The sequence below is a fragment of the Macaca mulatta genome, chromosome 3, assembly GCF_049350105.2.
Source record: "Macaca mulatta isolate MMU2019108-1 chromosome 3, T2T-MMU8v2.0, whole genome shotgun sequence".
NCBI lineage: Eukaryota > Metazoa > Chordata > Mammalia > Primates > Cercopithecidae > Macaca > Macaca mulatta.
The window spans coordinates 190,507,765-190,523,254 of record NC_133408.1 but is presented as its reverse complement, the minus strand read 5'-3'; the positions used below and the strand labels follow the sequence as shown (position 1 = coordinate 190,523,254).

At 60.5% G+C, this 15,490-nt stretch overlaps 3 protein-coding genes across 15 annotated transcripts in view; 2 read left to right on the top strand and 1 right to left on the bottom strand.

The window, feature by feature from the left end:
* Positions 1–5,491, bottom strand: part of AGAP3 (ArfGAP with GTPase domain, ankyrin repeat and PH domain 3) — a 56,912-nt gene extending 51,421 nt beyond the window's left edge. For all 3 annotated transcript variants that reach the window (XM_015135295.3, XM_028846480.2, XM_015135298.3), the window contains exon 1: positions 4,909–5,491. In XM_015135295.3, coding sequence (XP_014990781.2) covers positions 4,909–5,242 — 334 coding nt within the window. In that variant the 5' untranslated portion in view covers positions 5,243–5,491. The remainder of the gene's footprint in view (positions 1–4,908) is intronic.
* On the top strand, positions 2,115–11,033 carry TMUB1 (transmembrane and ubiquitin like domain containing 1). Of its 5 annotated transcripts, NM_001194233.1 has the most exons (4): positions 2,115–2,139; positions 8,657–8,686; positions 9,532–9,950; positions 10,225–11,033. In NM_001194233.1, the coding sequence occupies exons 3-4, from the start codon at positions 9,562–9,564 to the stop codon at positions 10,574–10,576; spliced, it is 741 nt and encodes a 246-aa protein (NP_001181162.1). In that variant the 5' UTR covers positions 2,115–2,139; positions 8,657–8,686; positions 9,532–9,561; the 3' UTR covers positions 10,577–11,033. The 5 variants fall into 5 exon arrangements, with proteins under 5 accessions (NP_001181162.1, XP_028700870.1, XP_014990692.1 ...); XM_028845037.2 differs by lacking the exon at positions 2,115–2,139 and having other exon boundaries at positions 8,627–8,797; XM_015135206.3 differs by lacking the exon at positions 2,115–2,139 and having other exon boundaries at positions 8,640–8,686.
* Positions 11,034–11,315: 282 nt separating this feature from the next.
* FASTK (Fas activated serine/threonine kinase) lies at positions 11,316–15,481 on the top strand. 7 transcript variants are annotated; one of them, XM_077997742.1, is made up of 10 exons: positions 11,316–11,434; positions 12,190–12,612; positions 13,078–13,176; positions 13,397–13,536; positions 14,012–14,225; positions 14,375–14,483; positions 14,701–14,792; positions 14,867–15,002; positions 15,076–15,190; positions 15,271–15,481. In XM_077997742.1, exons 1-10 carry the CDS (start codon positions 11,353–11,355, stop codon positions 15,376–15,378), a joined length of 1,518 nt encoding a protein of 505 aa, XP_077853868.1. In that variant the 5' UTR covers positions 11,316–11,352; the 3' UTR covers positions 15,379–15,481. The 7 variants fall into 7 exon arrangements, with proteins under 7 accessions (XP_077853868.1, XP_077853865.1, XP_077853863.1 ...); XM_077997739.1 differs by having other exon boundaries at positions 14,324–14,483; XM_077997737.1 differs by having other exon boundaries at positions 13,078–13,257.
* Positions 15,482–15,490: the final 9 nt, after the last annotated feature.

Below are 15,490 nucleotides of genomic sequence, written 5' to 3'. Positions count from 1 at the left end.
TAACACCCAAGCTGCAGAGTCCAAATTGCCATTCCAAGAGCTACTCTATGTTCTCCTGCCTCTGTTATCTTAATCATTCTGTTTCCTCCATGTGGGAACCCTCCTGACCCCCAGGCCTGGCACACGTTTGATGAAAGAAATAAATGATACAGGAAGATAGCCAGGTGGCACCACAGGGACAAGGACTGCTTCCTCTATGGGGTACCACTGCTGGGAAGAGCCAGAGCTGAGACCCTGGACTGAGCAGGGTACCAGGGGTTCCCACGAGGCCATGCAGCCTGAGATCAGGCTGGACAGGTCTTCCCGTGCTGGCTTCTGACCCGGAAGAAAGAAGTGATGAGGTTTCCCAAGTCTCTGACCTTTGCCCTGCCCTGGTGTTCTGAAAATCTCGGTCTCCTTCTGTACTCCCAGTGCCTCTCTGGCACCTCCTACAGGCTGAGTCGTTCTCTCCAGGCGCACCAAGCCCAGACCTTCTGGCCCCTTCTCTCCCTTCCTCTCCTTTGATGGTCTGCTTTTCACTGTGCTAGATGCAACTGGGCCACACAGTAGGAGCTAAATGAATGTGTCTGGAACAAATGAAGCTTTCTCTGGCTACTAGCACCCACATGGTTATGCTCTTTTTCAGAATTCCTAGAACTCTTGTGAGCAAAGTCCTACATAAGCAACCAGGCCCCCATGAGACACTCAGTCCCTAAACCAACAAATTGCCAGAGGGGCCCCGGCTGGCTCCAGATGCATGTCCCCGGCACCCATCCCAGACCTCCCTAGTCCTCGTCTTTGAAGGCAACCTCAGCAGTGTGTGGTGCAGCAGGGCCCACAGGGGAATGCGGGGCCCGGCCAGGGAGTACCCACCGAGGAACAGTAAGGAAAGCTCAAGAGAGCCCCCTGGCACAAACACAGGGATCATCATGCCAGTCCTCCAGGATCAAGTCACATGACAAACAGAAACAGACACAAACACTAAAACCCCAGGTGTGCTTAAGGGCTGAGGGCTGCGGGCTGCCAGGGCGTGTGCCGTTTTTTTTTTTTTTTCTTTTGAGATGGAGTCTCACTCTGTTGTCCAGGCTGGAGCACAGTGGTGCGATCTCGACTCACTGCAAGCTCCACCTCCCAGGTTCACGCCATTCTCCTGCCTCAGCCTTCCGAGTAGCTGAGACTACAGGCTCCCGCCACCACGCCCGGCTAATTTTTTGCATTTTTAGTAGAGACGGGGTTTCATCGTGTTAGGTCAGGATGGTCTCAATCTCCTGACCTCGCAATCCGCCCACCTCGGCCTCCCAAAATGTTTGGATTACAGGCGTGAGCCACCGCGCCCTGCCATGTGCACCATCTTACTCTCCATCTGAGCTGCCACCCAACTGTGGTCACAGCTGTGGCCCCTTCTCTGTCTAGCTGAGGCTTGACCCAAACAAGAAACCACCACATCTCTTTACCATAGTCCCTTTAGGATGTCACCAAGCCCACAGCCCAGGGCAGGCAATCTGTGAACTGAATGAAAGTGAGTGGGTAAGGGTGTAAGTGAGAACCCTCTGGTGGCCAGGCCAGGCTGGCTGGAATGCTCAAAGTAACTGTTTAAAAAAAAAAAAAAAAAAAAGCCCTAGGGGGAAAACAATGGAGAAACTTGAGCAAGTCACCCAGTTGACAAAGCCCAGCTCCGGCACACACAATAGTAGCCATATGGCACACACACACCTAATAGGTCCACCTCCACTTCCAGCTGGGGAGCTCCTCCGGAACTGCCAGAGGGGACCCCAGCCCCTCCCCCAGCCCCTGCTCCTCCTCTGTGCGGGGGCCCTCACCTGCACACACTGACTGGGACCAGCAGACCTTCCCAGGACCTGCTGGATCCCAGGCTGCTTCTCCCAACAGCTTCTCGGGGCTCCTGGCTAGCTTGGTCCAACTTCCTGCACTCCACATGCCCAGTGTCCCCATTTGGACTGAGGCCCTGGTTCTCCTGCATCCTTCTTTCTAGGACTCAGCCAGGAAACCCAAGCTGTCAGGGAGCGCTCTCTGTAGGTGAGTGCCAAGCAGGAAGCGGGCTCCTGTTGAAGGCCCAGACTCTCTCTGGCTGTACCCGCTTGGCTCCCTTCCTTCTCTGAGCCTCAGTTTCCCCACTAGTGAGGTGAAGGTAGTTCAGAGGTTCTGCACATAGTGAGCCCTCCAGCTCTCCCTCCCAGCTGAAGGTGGTACTTCTTCCACTCCCTCAGCCCAAGTAATGGGCAGGTTTCCTCTTTCCTTGGCCTCTGGTGGGAAAGGAACTTTTCAAAATGGTCTCCCTCCCCTCAAATCCTGTCCTGAAACACAGGAAAGCCAAACATCCCCTGCTTCCTCCTGCCCTGGACACAGGGTCAGAAGTGACTATGAGTGGCAGAGAGACTACAGGAGGCCTAAGTGCCCACTGCACTTCCTCAGAGCCGAATGGATCCTGACCGCAGGTCCCACGTCACCTTCAGAGCTGGGACAAACAAACCCTTCACCGAAGTCTAAACAGTGGGGGAGGCTTTGTTATACACTCGGAACATGCCGCCCCTTTCCACGGAGAGGCTTACCCCCAGGAAACATAGGAGCTGGCTCCCAGCTGACACTGTGTTTATGTAACAGCCTAGGTCTGTTCGACCCTGGGGCTGGGGGTGGAGGGCTCAGTCTCAGTCCAGCCTCAGAGTGTGCTCAGAAACGCCCAGGGAGTCTGCGCCTCTCCCTCCTTGCAGAAAGAAGGTGGGGACGCGGCTTCGCAGGACAGAAGCAATATGGTTTGGCAGATGGAGAGGAGTTCTATCGCAGGAAGGATATAGGGCAGAAATTGAAGAAGGAGTGTTTTTTTTTTTCTTTTGAAGACTGTCTACAGCAGAAAAGTGGGAACGCAAGAGAGGTGAGGTGGATAAAGATGATGGTGCCAGGAGAGGCTGGGCAGGGGGGAGGGAGGGAGAACAGGGCAGCAGGGCCCAGGAGTGGGAACAGCAGGGCTGAGAACGGATGTGTGAGCCGCAGCTGGGTCGGTCTGGTGACAATGAGACACCGGCTCCCAGGATTTCACGAGGGTGAGGCCGAGATTCCAGGCCTAGTAGCTGGAACCGTGGGGTATTTCCAAACCGCAATGGAGAAGTTGGTCAGGGGAGGGCTCTAGGAGGGGAAATTCTGCCTGTTGTGTTAAATTTAAGACGAGGCAAAAAACTCAAGGGCGCCCCAGGAATCACAGCCTTCACATCACAAAAGATGCTCAACCAGAGGCTCCCCTGAGCTGGGGAGGAGGGGTCGCTGCTTATCAAGCTGGAGCGCTGGGGAGCCCGGAAACCTGTCCCTGCTCTGGGAAAAGCTCGGAAGCAGATGTGCCCCCACCCTCCTGTGGCCAGCCCACGAGGCTTGTCGCCCTCCAGAAGGAGCTGGGGGAAGGCAAGCTTGGAGCAAATCAGGAATGTCTTTACTTCCTCCAAGGACAGTGAAGCTGCAGCAACGGTCTCTCCCGCCTCCACCCTCTTCAGATCTAAGAGGAAAAACTGGTCATCTTCTCTCTGTGGGGCCCAGGGCTCGCACAAATGCCATCTCCTAGTCCCCAGCTACAGCGGTGATTCAGGCCATTTACTCAGATCCACGTTAATGAGATTTTTCTGTCACCTAATTAGTTCACAGAGAACTCAGCCTTGAGAGGAAAGAAATAAGAACCGGTTGGGAAAAGGCAGAAGGAAGTCAGACTGCCATGTCACAACAAAAGATAGGACCCAGCACTACATGGGGTCCCCCCAGACCCAATACTCCTTCCTCAGCTATGGGGGCCTCTGAAAGTAGAAAGGGAGGTGTTCAGGTGCACTACCCCCCAGAACCTCAGGCAAGCAGATGAAGCTGGGAGTGGGGCCCTAACCTTAAGGCCCAAGTCAGGAACAGGCCCCTGCCCACAACTCCATGTTATGGCAAAAGGCCTTGGCTCTCGCTGCATTTCCACGGAGGCCAAACCCACCACCTGCCGGTGGGCGTCCCCTTTCAAACAGAGCTGGGGGAGGAAGCAGATGGCCCAGGGCGAGGCCCATCTGTCCGTGCCCGCTCGAAGGTCACCATGCCACTGGCCTGATTGCGGGTGCCGCCAGCACCCACCACACCAGGGCTTGCGAGCCATCTACCAGCAGCGTGCCCCTACTTCCTGTGCCCTCAATGGTCGAAAGTCCAGGGCCTAAGGGCCCAGAGAAAAAAGCGCTAGGCAGCGCAGTGGCCGGGGATTTCCAGTCCCCGACTCCGGGTGCGGTGTCCCTGGAGGTCAGTCAGCGCCCGGCTGCCCCGCGGCTGCCTCCAGACCGAGGAGCCGCGGGTCCCTGGCGCGCTCACGACCCGGCCAAGGCGCGGATGGACCTGCCGGCGCCTCCCACGCGGTCGCGGCGCCGCAGCCCAGCGCCAGGCCCGGCCCGCGCCCGCTTGGCCGCCGCGGCGTAGGGGGTGTGCGTCGGGAGAGGGCGCCGCGGCGAGCGCCACCCTCCGGGCCTGCGGGCGCTGGGCCAGGGAAGGCTGCCATCCACTAACGCGAGGCTCCGATCCCCCGCCCCACTGCGGAGCAGGGCCCGGGCAGCGGCTAAGATGCCTCCCCGGTCACGGCCCCACCTCCCGGCAGCTGAAGCCCTCTGCCGCGCCCACCTTCCCCGGCCAGGCCTGGATAGATCTGGTCCTGGCCCCCCGAAGCGACACCACCTTCGCGCCCTGGAGCACAGTGAGCAGAAAACCCCCAACCCCAAAGTGTCCCCGAACGAGATATGGCGAAGCTGCCCGCCGGTTCTGCAGCACAGATCGGCAAACCTCGTGGCCTGGACCTCAAGCGCGCAAGGACCCCCGACAGGGAGAGCATAGCCAGGACCGGCCCGTGGAGCCCTCGACCGGAGCCGGAGAGGCCACCGCGCCCCTGCTCCCGCAGCCCCCGGCTTCGCTCACCCTCGATGGAGATGACGTGCTCGCGGATCTGGTTCTGCAGCGCCAAATCCTCGATGCGCTCGATCAGGTCGTAGATGGCGTAGATATTGGGATGCACGGACTCGAAGCGCTGGATCTCGGCCCGGATGGCCGCGGAGTTGGAGAGCGCGAACTGCTGGGGGGGCCCGCCGGCCAGCTGCTGCGAGGGGACGCCGCCGCCCCCGGCCCCGGGCCCCGCGCCGCCGAACTGCCCGCCGCCCCCCGCGCTGCCGCCGCCGCCGCCGCCGCCGCCCCCCGGAGCCGCCAGGCTCTGCTGCTGCTGCGGGCTCTGCCCCCCGCCCGCCTGGAAGTTCATGGCTTCGGAGCCGTGGGGCCTGAGGCGGGCCCGGGGCGGCGCGGCGGAGGCGGCGGCGGCGAGCGGGCGCGCGGGGCTGGCGGGGCCGGGATTACTGGGCTGGTGGCGCGGGGCTAGCGCATGGAGCCGGGGGCCGGGGGCCGGAGGCCGAGGCCAGGAGGCGCCGCCGCGCACGCTGTGGCCGCCGCTGCCGAGCGCTTCCCGGCGCCGTGATCCCGCTGCCTCGGAGCAGCCTCCAGCGGCAACAACAACGGGACCGGGAGCGCGCGGCCCGGGCCCTCCCCCCGCGTCATGCGCACGCACCGCCGCCCCCGCCGGCTCCGGCACACGCAGCCCGAGCCCCCCTCCCCGCCGCCCCCGCCCCTCCTGCGCGCCGGCCCGGGCGCCCCCGCCCCTCGCTCGCTAGCTGACTCTTCAGCCTCCACCCCCGAGCCGCGCGCTCCAGCCCAGGCGCCCGGGCCCCTCCCACTCAGCTTCGGCCCTTCCGCCTCCTCACCAGCCCCCACCCGCATTGCCTCGAGGGCCACCCTCTCCGAGGGGACAGCTGCCCTGGTCTCCTCCCGCGCCCGGCTGTCGCTTTCGCCTCCCTGCGCTGATCTGGGCCGGGTGTCCGATCTCTAGGCAATGCCCAAACAGTGCCCTGCGCCTGAGGGTGCTGCTGACCGAGGCTGATTGGTCGAGGAGCCCGCCCAGGCCCAGCCGCTCCTCGCTTACAGCGTCCCGCCTTCAGTGCGGCATAGGCTCCCCTGTCCCCAGGCTCCGAGGTCAGCCCTAGAGACCACCCGGCTGCCAGAGTTTTCTCCCTGGCTCCCTGCCCAGTCTCTCCACTGCCGGCTGCAGCTCAAGAGGCTGGGATGGGTTCTGGGCTGCTATTTCCAGTTCTCCCTGAGCGCTTCATCATCGGCACGCCCCTGGAAATGACACTTTGAACAAACTCGTCTCTACTCTTACCTTCTCGTGATCGGCCTCTCCTAAAAGACCGTCCCCCTGCTGGACTTGGGAGATTAGCTAAATGCTACCCGACCCCATTGGTACACAGAGGAAGAAGAGGGAGGGATGAAATATATGCCTTTCTCCCCTACTCATCCCATTGGAGAGACCAACCAAAGCCCACGTGGCTCTCAATTTTTCTTGTCCTCACCCCTTGTCCATCCTGTCCTTTCACTCCCTCTAGGGTCAGGTAGCTCCCTGCAATGTCCTCTGCAGTGCCATTGCCAAAGTGGGCTGCAGTTGTTAGCCGCCCCCCCCACCCACCCCAAGACACACACACTCACACACACACACACACACACAGGTTTCCTAAAACCTACAAGAGGTGACATTTGCAGAGCAGTGGCCCCAGCCAATAAATCTCCCAGAGATGTTGCAGGGTATCTGCTACCCCCAGATATCCTCGGGCATCACTGACACACATCGTCCTTTTTACACACACTTCCACTTCCCCGGCCAAGCTGGATCTTTTCCCAGCATGAAGCTGTCCACCATTTGATTACCCACACAACTCAGCCCCAGTACCAACCCAGTCACTATTCCTGAGTTCCTTGTACCTTCCAAAGCACCTGGTGCAAGCTAATCAACACATAGGGTCTCCTAAGCTCCTGAGGAATCTGTGTCTGTGTTTCTATCTCCCTGCATAACCTTAAGGATATCTTGTGCCCTCTCTGGGTTTCATCTGCAAAATATAGTGGTTGAACAGAAAACCTAGTTCTGATGTTGTATAATTCTAAAAGTAACATCCAACATCTCTTTTAGATGCTTAATTAGAATTGACAGCAGGAAGTAGCACCAGGTATACCTCCCAAAAGAGATACTAAGAGCAAAGAGCTCCTCAAATGTGTTGCCCCAGCAACTAGCACACACCTGTTATAGCTCTGATGGGCTGTTCACACGACTAGCTCCTCTACTAGTATATGGAGCCACATGAGGGCAGGAAGATGGTCTGATTCACCATTTTATTCCCAGTATCTTGCACAATGCCTGGCAAATAGTGTGTGTGCATATATACATATATATATATATATATATATATGCATATATATATTTCGAGACAGAGTCTCACTCTGTTGCCCAGGTTGGAGTGCAGTGGCTCGATCTCAGCTCACTGCAACCTCCACCTCCCGCGTTCAAGTGATTCTCCTGCCTCAGCCTCCTGAGTAGCTGGAATTACAGGCACCCTCCCCCACATCCAACTAATTTTTGTATTTTTTTTTTTTTAGTAGAGATGGGCTTTTACCATGTTGGCCAGGCTGGTCTCGAACTCCTGACCTCAGTGATCCACCTACCTCGGTCTCCCAAAGTGCCAGGATTACAGACATAAGCCACCGCGCCTGGCCATAGTATATCTTTTAAAAATATGTTAGTAGAATAAATGAATGAACAGGAGGGATGGAACTAGATAGGTTAGTTCTGTATGGTATCAATCTAGACTGACATTCCTAAGGCAATATTTGGGCCACTTGCTCCCACAGTAGGCAAGAACTATGGGAAAACTAGGATAGATTATTTTAAATCAAGACTGGCCTGTAAAAACCAGGATGTGAGATCTCTGTGGCTACAGGAGCCCAGAGGGAAAAATCCACAGATATCCACAGGCCTGGGATTCAATGTCATCCACACAGTAACACACCAGGATCCGATTCCAGAGACCAGCTTTGAGCGGAGGTGAGCAAATAGCTACTGTGTGACATGTACCTTAGTTTTCACACTTTTAAATAAAACATCTAATTTCTTCCTTATGATTGACTTACGACGTATGTTTCAGAAAGGAAGAAATTAATCTTTAGAGAGATTCAATAACCCACCCAAGGTCATATAGCTGAGAAGCACAGGATAAGGGATCAGGATTTGTGCCAGGTTCCAAGGTCTATGCTTCTTCCACAGTCCTGAAAGAGCAAGGTGGAGGAGGGGACCAAGGAAAGGGGCAGCCCTGAGGATGGGTATCCCTGGCCAGCCTAGTGGGACAGCCCATGGATATTGGGCTCTGGGCTGAAGAATTAATTTTGGTGGCCAAAGTGCCTTCTGGCGTCCACTCTGACATAAGGGTAGGGGCCACCTGAGTTCCTCAGAGCCTTCCTCACTGCATCACGAACACGGGTGTTCTGACGTGCTTCAGCTGACGTCGGTGTCTGGTGTGACAGATGCTCTGGCTGTTGGCGGGGGAGGGGGCGGACCCTGCTGCCGCCCAAACCTCTAGCCGGTAGCGCAACCCCCCAAAGCCGTCCCCACCGGCCCCTCCGCGATCTGCTGGAGCAGAGAACCGCGGGTGGAGCCCAGCACGTGGGTCCGCAGGGCGGAGGGCGGAGACAGAGCGGCGCCGGACTACAAGTCCCACAATGCCCCGGGCCGCGGCGGCGAGGAAGGAGGGGTGCTTCAGGTGCCTGCGACCTCCGCGCCTCCCGCCCGGAAGTGCCCGAGGGGCCGCGATGGAGCTGGGGCAGCCGGGCGGTGAGTCCCCGCGCCGTGACCGCGCCCACCCCGCCGCCCAGGGCCCCGGCCGGGCCCCGCCCGCCCTGCCCTGGATCGCCGTGCCCTCCTGCGGCTCCGGGGGGCGGGAAGGTGGGAGGGGTGATGAGGGGTGGGGGTAGGGAACGTGAAGTCTCGGATTCCGGGCGGGATCTGGGGTCTGGCAGCCCGCGGGGCTTGGAGACACTTCCAGAGAAGGCGTGGAGTTGGGCCTCCGCGGAGTGGGGTTGAGGGGACCGAGCTGGGTGGGTGGTGACGCTCGGAGGCTCCAGATTGCCCAGGGGCGGAGTTTGACGTTTGCTGTGGGGGAAGCCTGGGAAGCAGTCCTGTGCCGCGGGTGGGGTTTAGGTGAACCGTAATGCGGGGGGCGGGGGGTGGGGGCACAGAGGCTCTACCCCCACCTCGGAGAAACTTTAGCAACGGAGTAGATGAGCATGGGGTGAAGTCGGTGAAGGAGTAGACACACTGGGGTGAAGTGGGCAGGAGAATAGATACGCATGGGCGTGAAGTTTGGCTGGGGTGAAGTTTAGGGGAGGCGTTGCTTAGGCCCTTACCTTGGGATAGGGTTTGGGTGAGTTGGGAGCTGGTTGAAGACCTCGAGCTCAGATGACAGAAAGTTAGGACTTGGGATTCGGCGATGGGAAGGGGCACCCGGAGGCAAGTTTGGGGCGACTGGGAGGCAAAGCAGCCCGTACCCTGGGGTGGGTGAGGGAACCCAGGCTGAGGACGGTGGGAGCGTCGCGGTGGGGTGGGGGCAGGACCCTGTGGAGGTTCCAGGGCTCCTGGTCAGAGGGCCCGCGCCTCACGGGCTCTTTGTGCCTCTCCAGCTCGGTAGCGCGGCGGGCAAGGCAGGCGCCATGACCCTGATTGAAGGGGTGGGTGATGAGGTGACCGTCCTTTTCTCGGTGCTTGCCTGCCTTCTGGTGCTGGCCCTCGCCTGGGTCTCAACGCACACCGCTGAGGGCGGGGACCCACTGCCCCAGCCGTCAGGGACCCCAACGCCATCCCAGCCCAGCGCAGCCATGGCAGCTACCGACACCATGAGAGCGGAGGTCCCAGGGGCAGAGACCCCCAGCCTGAGACACAGAGGTCAAGCTGCACAGCCAGAGCCCAGCACGGGGGTCACAGCAACACCACCAGCCCCGGACTCCCCGCAGGAGCCCCTCGTGCTACGGCTGAAATTCCTCAATGATTCAGAGCAGGTGGCCAGGGCCTGGCCCCACGACACCATTGGCTCCTTGAAAAGGTACGTAGGTCAAGAGGCAGGAGCAATGCTGAAGACAGGGGTGGGGGGAGTGGTCACAGAAGGCCCCAGGAGAGACCTAAGACCCGGCCCTCCTTTATACTGGAGGCGCTGAGCGCCCCAGATCACAACTGCACTTGTTCCCTTGGCAGTCTGCCCCTCCCAGGCCAGGGCCGGTGTGTTGTGGAGGGCAGGGGAAGGGTGGGAGTGTTGTTCCGGGGCCAGGGACTAGGATTGCCTGAGGCCTGCTCTCTTACCCAGGTCCCTCTCTCCTCAGGACCCAGTTTCCTGGCCGGGAACAGCAGGTGCGACTCATCTACCAAGGGCAGCTGCTAGGCGACGACACCCAGACCCTGGGCAGCCTTCACCTCCCTCCCAACTGCGTTCTCCACTGCCACGTGTCCACGAGGGTCGGCCCCCCAAATCCCCCCTGCCCGCCGGGGTCCGAGCCCGGCCCCTCCGGGCTGGAAATCGGCAGCCTGCTGCTGCCCCTGCTGCTCCTGCTGCTGCTGCTGCTCTGGTACTGCCAGATCCAGTACCGGCCCTTCTTTCCCCTGACCGCCACTCTGGGCCTGGCCGGCTTCACCCTGCTCCTCAGTCTCCTGGCCTTCGCCATGTACCGCCCGTAGTGCCTCCGCGGGCGTTTGGCAGCGTCGCCGGCCCCTCTGGACCTTGCTCCCCGCGCCGCAGCGGGAGCTGCTGCCTGCCCAGGCCCGTCTCTCCGGCCTGCCTCTTCCCGCTGCCCTGGAGCCCAGCCCTGCGCCGCAGAAGACTCCAGGGGCTGGCAGAGGCCCCGCCCTGCGACCACCGGGGCTCGGGGCCACCTCCCGGGGCTGCTGGCCCTCAGTCCGCACTGGGAGTGGGCTCCTCGGGGTCGGGCATCTGCTGTCGCTGCCTCGGCCCCGGGCAGAGCCCGGCCGCCCCCGGGGCCCGTCTTAGCGTTCTGCCGGAGGACCCAGCCGCCTCCAATCCCTGACAGCTCCTTGGCCTGAGTTGGGGACGCCAGGACGGTGGGAGGCAGGTGAAGGGGAGGGGCATAGGAGTTCCCCGGAACTTGTGCAGATTAAAGTAACTGTGAAGTTTTCACTCTTGCAGTGTGTCTGAGTGTGTGCGGGATGGCGGGCGGGGACTCCTCGCCCCTTGGGAGAGAAGGGCACGGACGGCGCCCTCGGCTCTGGCCCACCGCTTTCCCTTCTCCCCTGCCTTCTGCTCTGGCTTTGGCGCCGGCCTCCGTGGCCCCGCCCCCAGTGCCGCGCGCGCACTTCCCGCGGGCGGAGCTCACGGCTCCCTGGCTCGCAGTGCCTGCCGGGAGCCACGTCTCCGCTGGTCGATAGCTGTTTCGGGATTGGTGTCCGGGCGGCTATCTGGGGGCTGCTGGGAAGATGGCGGACTCGGTGGCCAGCCGATGAGGAGGCCGCGGGGGGAACCCGGCCCCCGGGCCCCGAGACCGACTGAGGGAGCGACCTGCGCAGGGCCCGGGGAGTCATGTAGGGGTGGCGCCTGCGGGGAGGGCTGTGGGAGGGCAGCGGGAGCTGGTGTTAGCGGCAGCGGCCACGGTCTCCTGGCGTCCCTGGGTCGGGGTGGGTGTGGGGGCCCCCGACTTCGCCGACCCCACGCCATCGCAAAGCGGTGCACTCGGGCTCCACGCGCGCCCTGCGAGGTGGGCGTTGCGTTTTCATTTCACGGGTGAGGAGACTTAGACGAAGCCACTTGTCCAAGGTCACGCCGCTGGTGAGTGGGAGCGCCCAGCATGGAACCCAGCGCCGTCCAGCCGCGGAGCCCGCGTTCCACCCTCTGTGCCGCCGCCGCCTCCTGCGGGAGAGGGAGGTGGTCGGGAGAGTGCACGCCGGTGCCGCCTGGGCTCCAGACTGGGCGCGACCACTAACCCGGTTAATGACCTCAGGCTTAACTTAACCCCTTAGCTGCTCTGGGCCTGCGTTTCTCCACCGGTGAAATGAGGTAATGCCAGCCCTGCCTACTCTTCACGGGCGTGTAAGGAGCATCAGAGATGGTGCATGTGGAATTGCTTTGCAAGTAGTGCCCTGAGCGCACTGAGGATTATGATTGCTGTTTCAAAGGCGTGGAAGGAGGCAGAGGGGCGGGGTGGGGAAGAGGCCCAGAGCAGTCACAAAGGGTTGCTCTGACCACAGGCCCCCTAAATGAGGAGTGAGGTAAGGAGTAGGTAGCAGGTCTTTCTCCCCTTTGGAGAAAACCTCACCCCCTTTTTTGGGCTGCCCCTCAGGGTCTCCATCACCCAACTCCATGCTTCGAGTCCTGCTCTCTGCTCAGACCTCCCCTGCTCGGCTGTCTGGCCTGCTGCTGATCCCTCCAGTACAGCCCTGCTGTTTGGGGCTCAGCAAATGGGCGGACCGGCCTCTTGGAGGAGGCCCCAGTGCGGGTCCTGTGCAAGGACTGCAGCGGCTTCTGGAACAGGCAAAGAGCCCTGGGGAGCTGCTGCGCTGGCTGGGCCAGAACCCCACCAAAGTGCGCGTCCACCACTACTCGGTGGCGCTTCGTCGTCTGGGCCAGCTCTTGGGGTCTCGGCCACGGCCCCCTCCTGTGGAGCAGGCCACACTGCAGGACTTGAGTCAGCTCATCATCCGAAACTGCCCCTCCTTTGACATTCACACCATCCACGTGTGTCTGCACCTTGCAGTCTTACTTGGTGAGGAGGGGCTTGAGGTGGGCGCCTGGGGGGCTGGGTGTTAATGAAGAATAGGGAGAACAGTAGAGGACAACGGACGGAGACCCAGCCTCTCAGGCGTTTGCCCAGGAATGGTTGCTCCTGCTCCCGTCCTATGTCTGCAGCAGACATCATGAGAAAAACGCACTCCTTCCAGCCTCGCTAGGGTGCCACCTCAGATTCCTGCTAATAGAGTGCCCTAGGAAGCCACCATAATTTGTCACAATTGGTACAAGATGAAAGCCTATTTGCCATCTTTGTATGTACTCCCCACAGACCATTTTGATACCTCATAGCCACGTGATACTTTACATTTCTTTAGTGTTTGCACTTTAGCACACCTTGCTCAGGAAACAGAGAGGTGAAAGGTGGGGAATTCAAGTAACCCCATGATTGGAGCAGCAGCACAGCTCTGTTACCAGGCTGCCTTTTACCTCTCCCCCTCAGGCTTTCCGTCTGATGGTCCCCTGGTGTGTGCCCTGGAACAGGAGCGAAGGCTCCGCCTCCCTCCGAAGCCACCTCCCCCTTTGCAGCCCCTTCTCCGAGGTGGGCAAGGGTTGGAAGCTGCTCTAAGCTGTCCCCGTTTTCTGCGGTATCCACGGCAGCATCTGATCAGCAGCCTGGCAGGTGCTGGAGGGAGTTAAAGTCAGACGGGGTTGGGAGGGTTGACAGGAGGAGGAAGGTGGTCTCAGTTGGCTGGGCTGAGGTGGAATTGAGCCAGCTGGAGGTCCAGCCGAGGCCCAGCATGACAGGCTGTTCTTCACAGAGGCAAGGCCAGAGGAACTGACTCCCCATGTGATGGTGCTCCTGGCCCAGCACCTGGCCCGGCACCGGTTACGGGAGCCCCAGCTTCTGGAAGCCATTGCCCACTTCCTGGTGGTTCAGGAAACCCAGCTCAGCAGCAAGGTGGGCTTACCACCCACCCTCCAGTGCATCTCTCAGTCATTCTCAGGGACCTCGTCAGGCCCAGCACCCTGTGCAGCTCAGCTATCCTTTTCCTGAAGCAGACACACCCTCTCTGTCCCCTGGGACCTGCATCTTTTCCTACACCCTCTCTCTGACTTGCCCACCTCCTGTCACCAGCATGCATTCCTGGAACTCTGCAGTTTCCCAAAGCACTCTTAGCACCATCCTAGCTCCACCCATCCCTCTCCTTGAAGTCTTCAGGGCCAAACCCCACAGTGATGTCCCCTCTGCCTGTCTGGTGATTAGTCACGTGCAGCTTGTGACTGCTTTGCTGTTGAACTGTGAGGCTGTAGGGACTGTCCTGTCTTTACAGCAGTGTTACAAACTTGAGGGCTAAGCCTCTCTAAGGCTTAGCTTGTAAAAAATGACTGCAGCAATACTTCACACTGGGTAATGAACTGCTCTTCCTTCACAGGTGGTACAGAAGTTGGTTCTGCCCTTTGGGCGGCTGAATTACCTGCCCCTGGAACAGCAGTTTATGCCCTGCCTTGAGAGGATCCTGGCTCGGGAAGCAGGGGTGGCACCCCTGGCTACAGTCAACATCTTGATGTCACTGTGCCAACTGCGGTGCCTGCCCTTCAGAGCCCTGCACTTTGTTTTTTCCCCTGGCTTCATCAACTACATCAGTGGTACGCAGCCAGGATGGCCGGCTGGGCCCCTGAGGGCTGGAGAGGCAGGGGAACAGGGTGGCCTGCAGCCCGGAGCCCCAGTCCCCGCCTCCCCACAGGCACCCCTCATGCTCTGATTGTGCGTCGCTACCTCTCCCTGCTGGACACAGCCGTGGAGCTGGAGCTCCCAGGATACCGGGGTCCCCGCCTTCCCCGAAGGCAGCAAGTGCCCATCTTTCCCCAGCCTCTCATCACTGACCGTGCCCGCTGCAAGTACAGGTGGATGGGGCAGCCTGGGGTAAGGGGAGGGGCCAGCCTGGGAGCAGCAGAGTGGAAAAGCCAGAGGGACCATGAAGCCAAAGCTAAGGAGCTCTCGGCCACCATAAAACTGGGCCCTGAAGCAGCAGAGGGCTTTACCCAGGGTGGTGGCACTAGACCGGGACAGACTAGGATGAGGGGCCGGGCCCTTCCTGCTACTGGTGTCCTTTCTCCTCAGTCACAAGGACATAGTAGCTGAGGGGTTGCGCCAGCTGCTGGGGGAGGAGAAATACCGCCAAGACCTGACTGTGCCTCCAGGCTACTGCACAGGTGAGCAAGGGGCAGGTGGCAGGCCCATGGAGACAGAGCTCTGGCTAAGGCCTCCGACCCTGCTCCCCCTCCAGACTTCCTGCTGTGCGTCGGCAGCTCTGGTGCTGTGCTTCCCGTGAGGACCCAGGACCCCTTCCTGCCATACCCACCAAGGTCCTGCCTACAGGGCCAGGCTGCCTCTAGCCCCACTACTCGAGACCCTGCTCAGAGGTAACGGAGGCAGGGTGGGGGAACTCTGGCCACCTTGCCCGCCATGCCCTGAGTCACGTCCCTCCCCCTGCAGGGTGGTGCTGGTGTTGCGGGAACGCTGGCATTTCTGCCGGGATGGCAGGGTGCTGCTGGGCTCGAGGGCCCTGAGGGAGCGGCACTTGGGCCTGATGGGCTACCAGCTCCTGCCGGTGAGTGGCCCTGGCCTTCCCCGTGGCGCATCCTTACTGCCGGCCTGCGGGTAACCTGCTGCCCTATCCTCTCCCCACAGCTACCCTTCGAGGAACTGGAGTCCCAGAGAGGCCTGCCCCAGCTCAAGAGCTACCTGAGGCAGAAGCTCCAGGCCCTGGGCCTGCGCTGGGGGCCTGAAGGGGGCTGAGGGGATGATGTGGGGTTCAGGATGGCCCCCCCATGGGGGGTGGATGATTTGCACTTTGGTTCCCTATGTTTTGATTTCTCATTAAAGTTCCTTTCCTTCCCCATTGTGAATC

Excerpts from the sequence above, each read along its gene's own strand:
- TMUB1 (NM_001194233.1), top strand. The coding sequence starts at position 9,562 with ATGACCCTGATTGAAGGGGTGGGTGATGAGGTGACCGTCCTTTTCTCG. Across the intron at positions 9,951-10,224 it reads ACCATTGGCTCCTTGAAAAG|GACCCAGTTTCCTGGCCGGG; the intron begins GTACGTAGGTCA and ends CTCTCTCCTCAG.
- FASTK (XM_001103566.5), top strand. The coding sequence starts at position 11,353 with ATGAGGAGGCCGCGGGGGGAACCCGGCCCCCGGGCCCCGAGACCGACT. Across the intron at positions 14,484-14,700 it reads CGTGCCCGCTGCAAGTACAG|TCACAAGGACATAGTAGCTG; the intron begins GTGGATGGGGCA and ends CTTTCTCCTCAG. Across the intron at positions 15,003-15,075 it reads ACTCGAGACCCTGCTCAGAG|GGTGGTGCTGGTGTTGCGGG; the intron begins GTAACGGAGGCA and ends CTCCCCCTGCAG.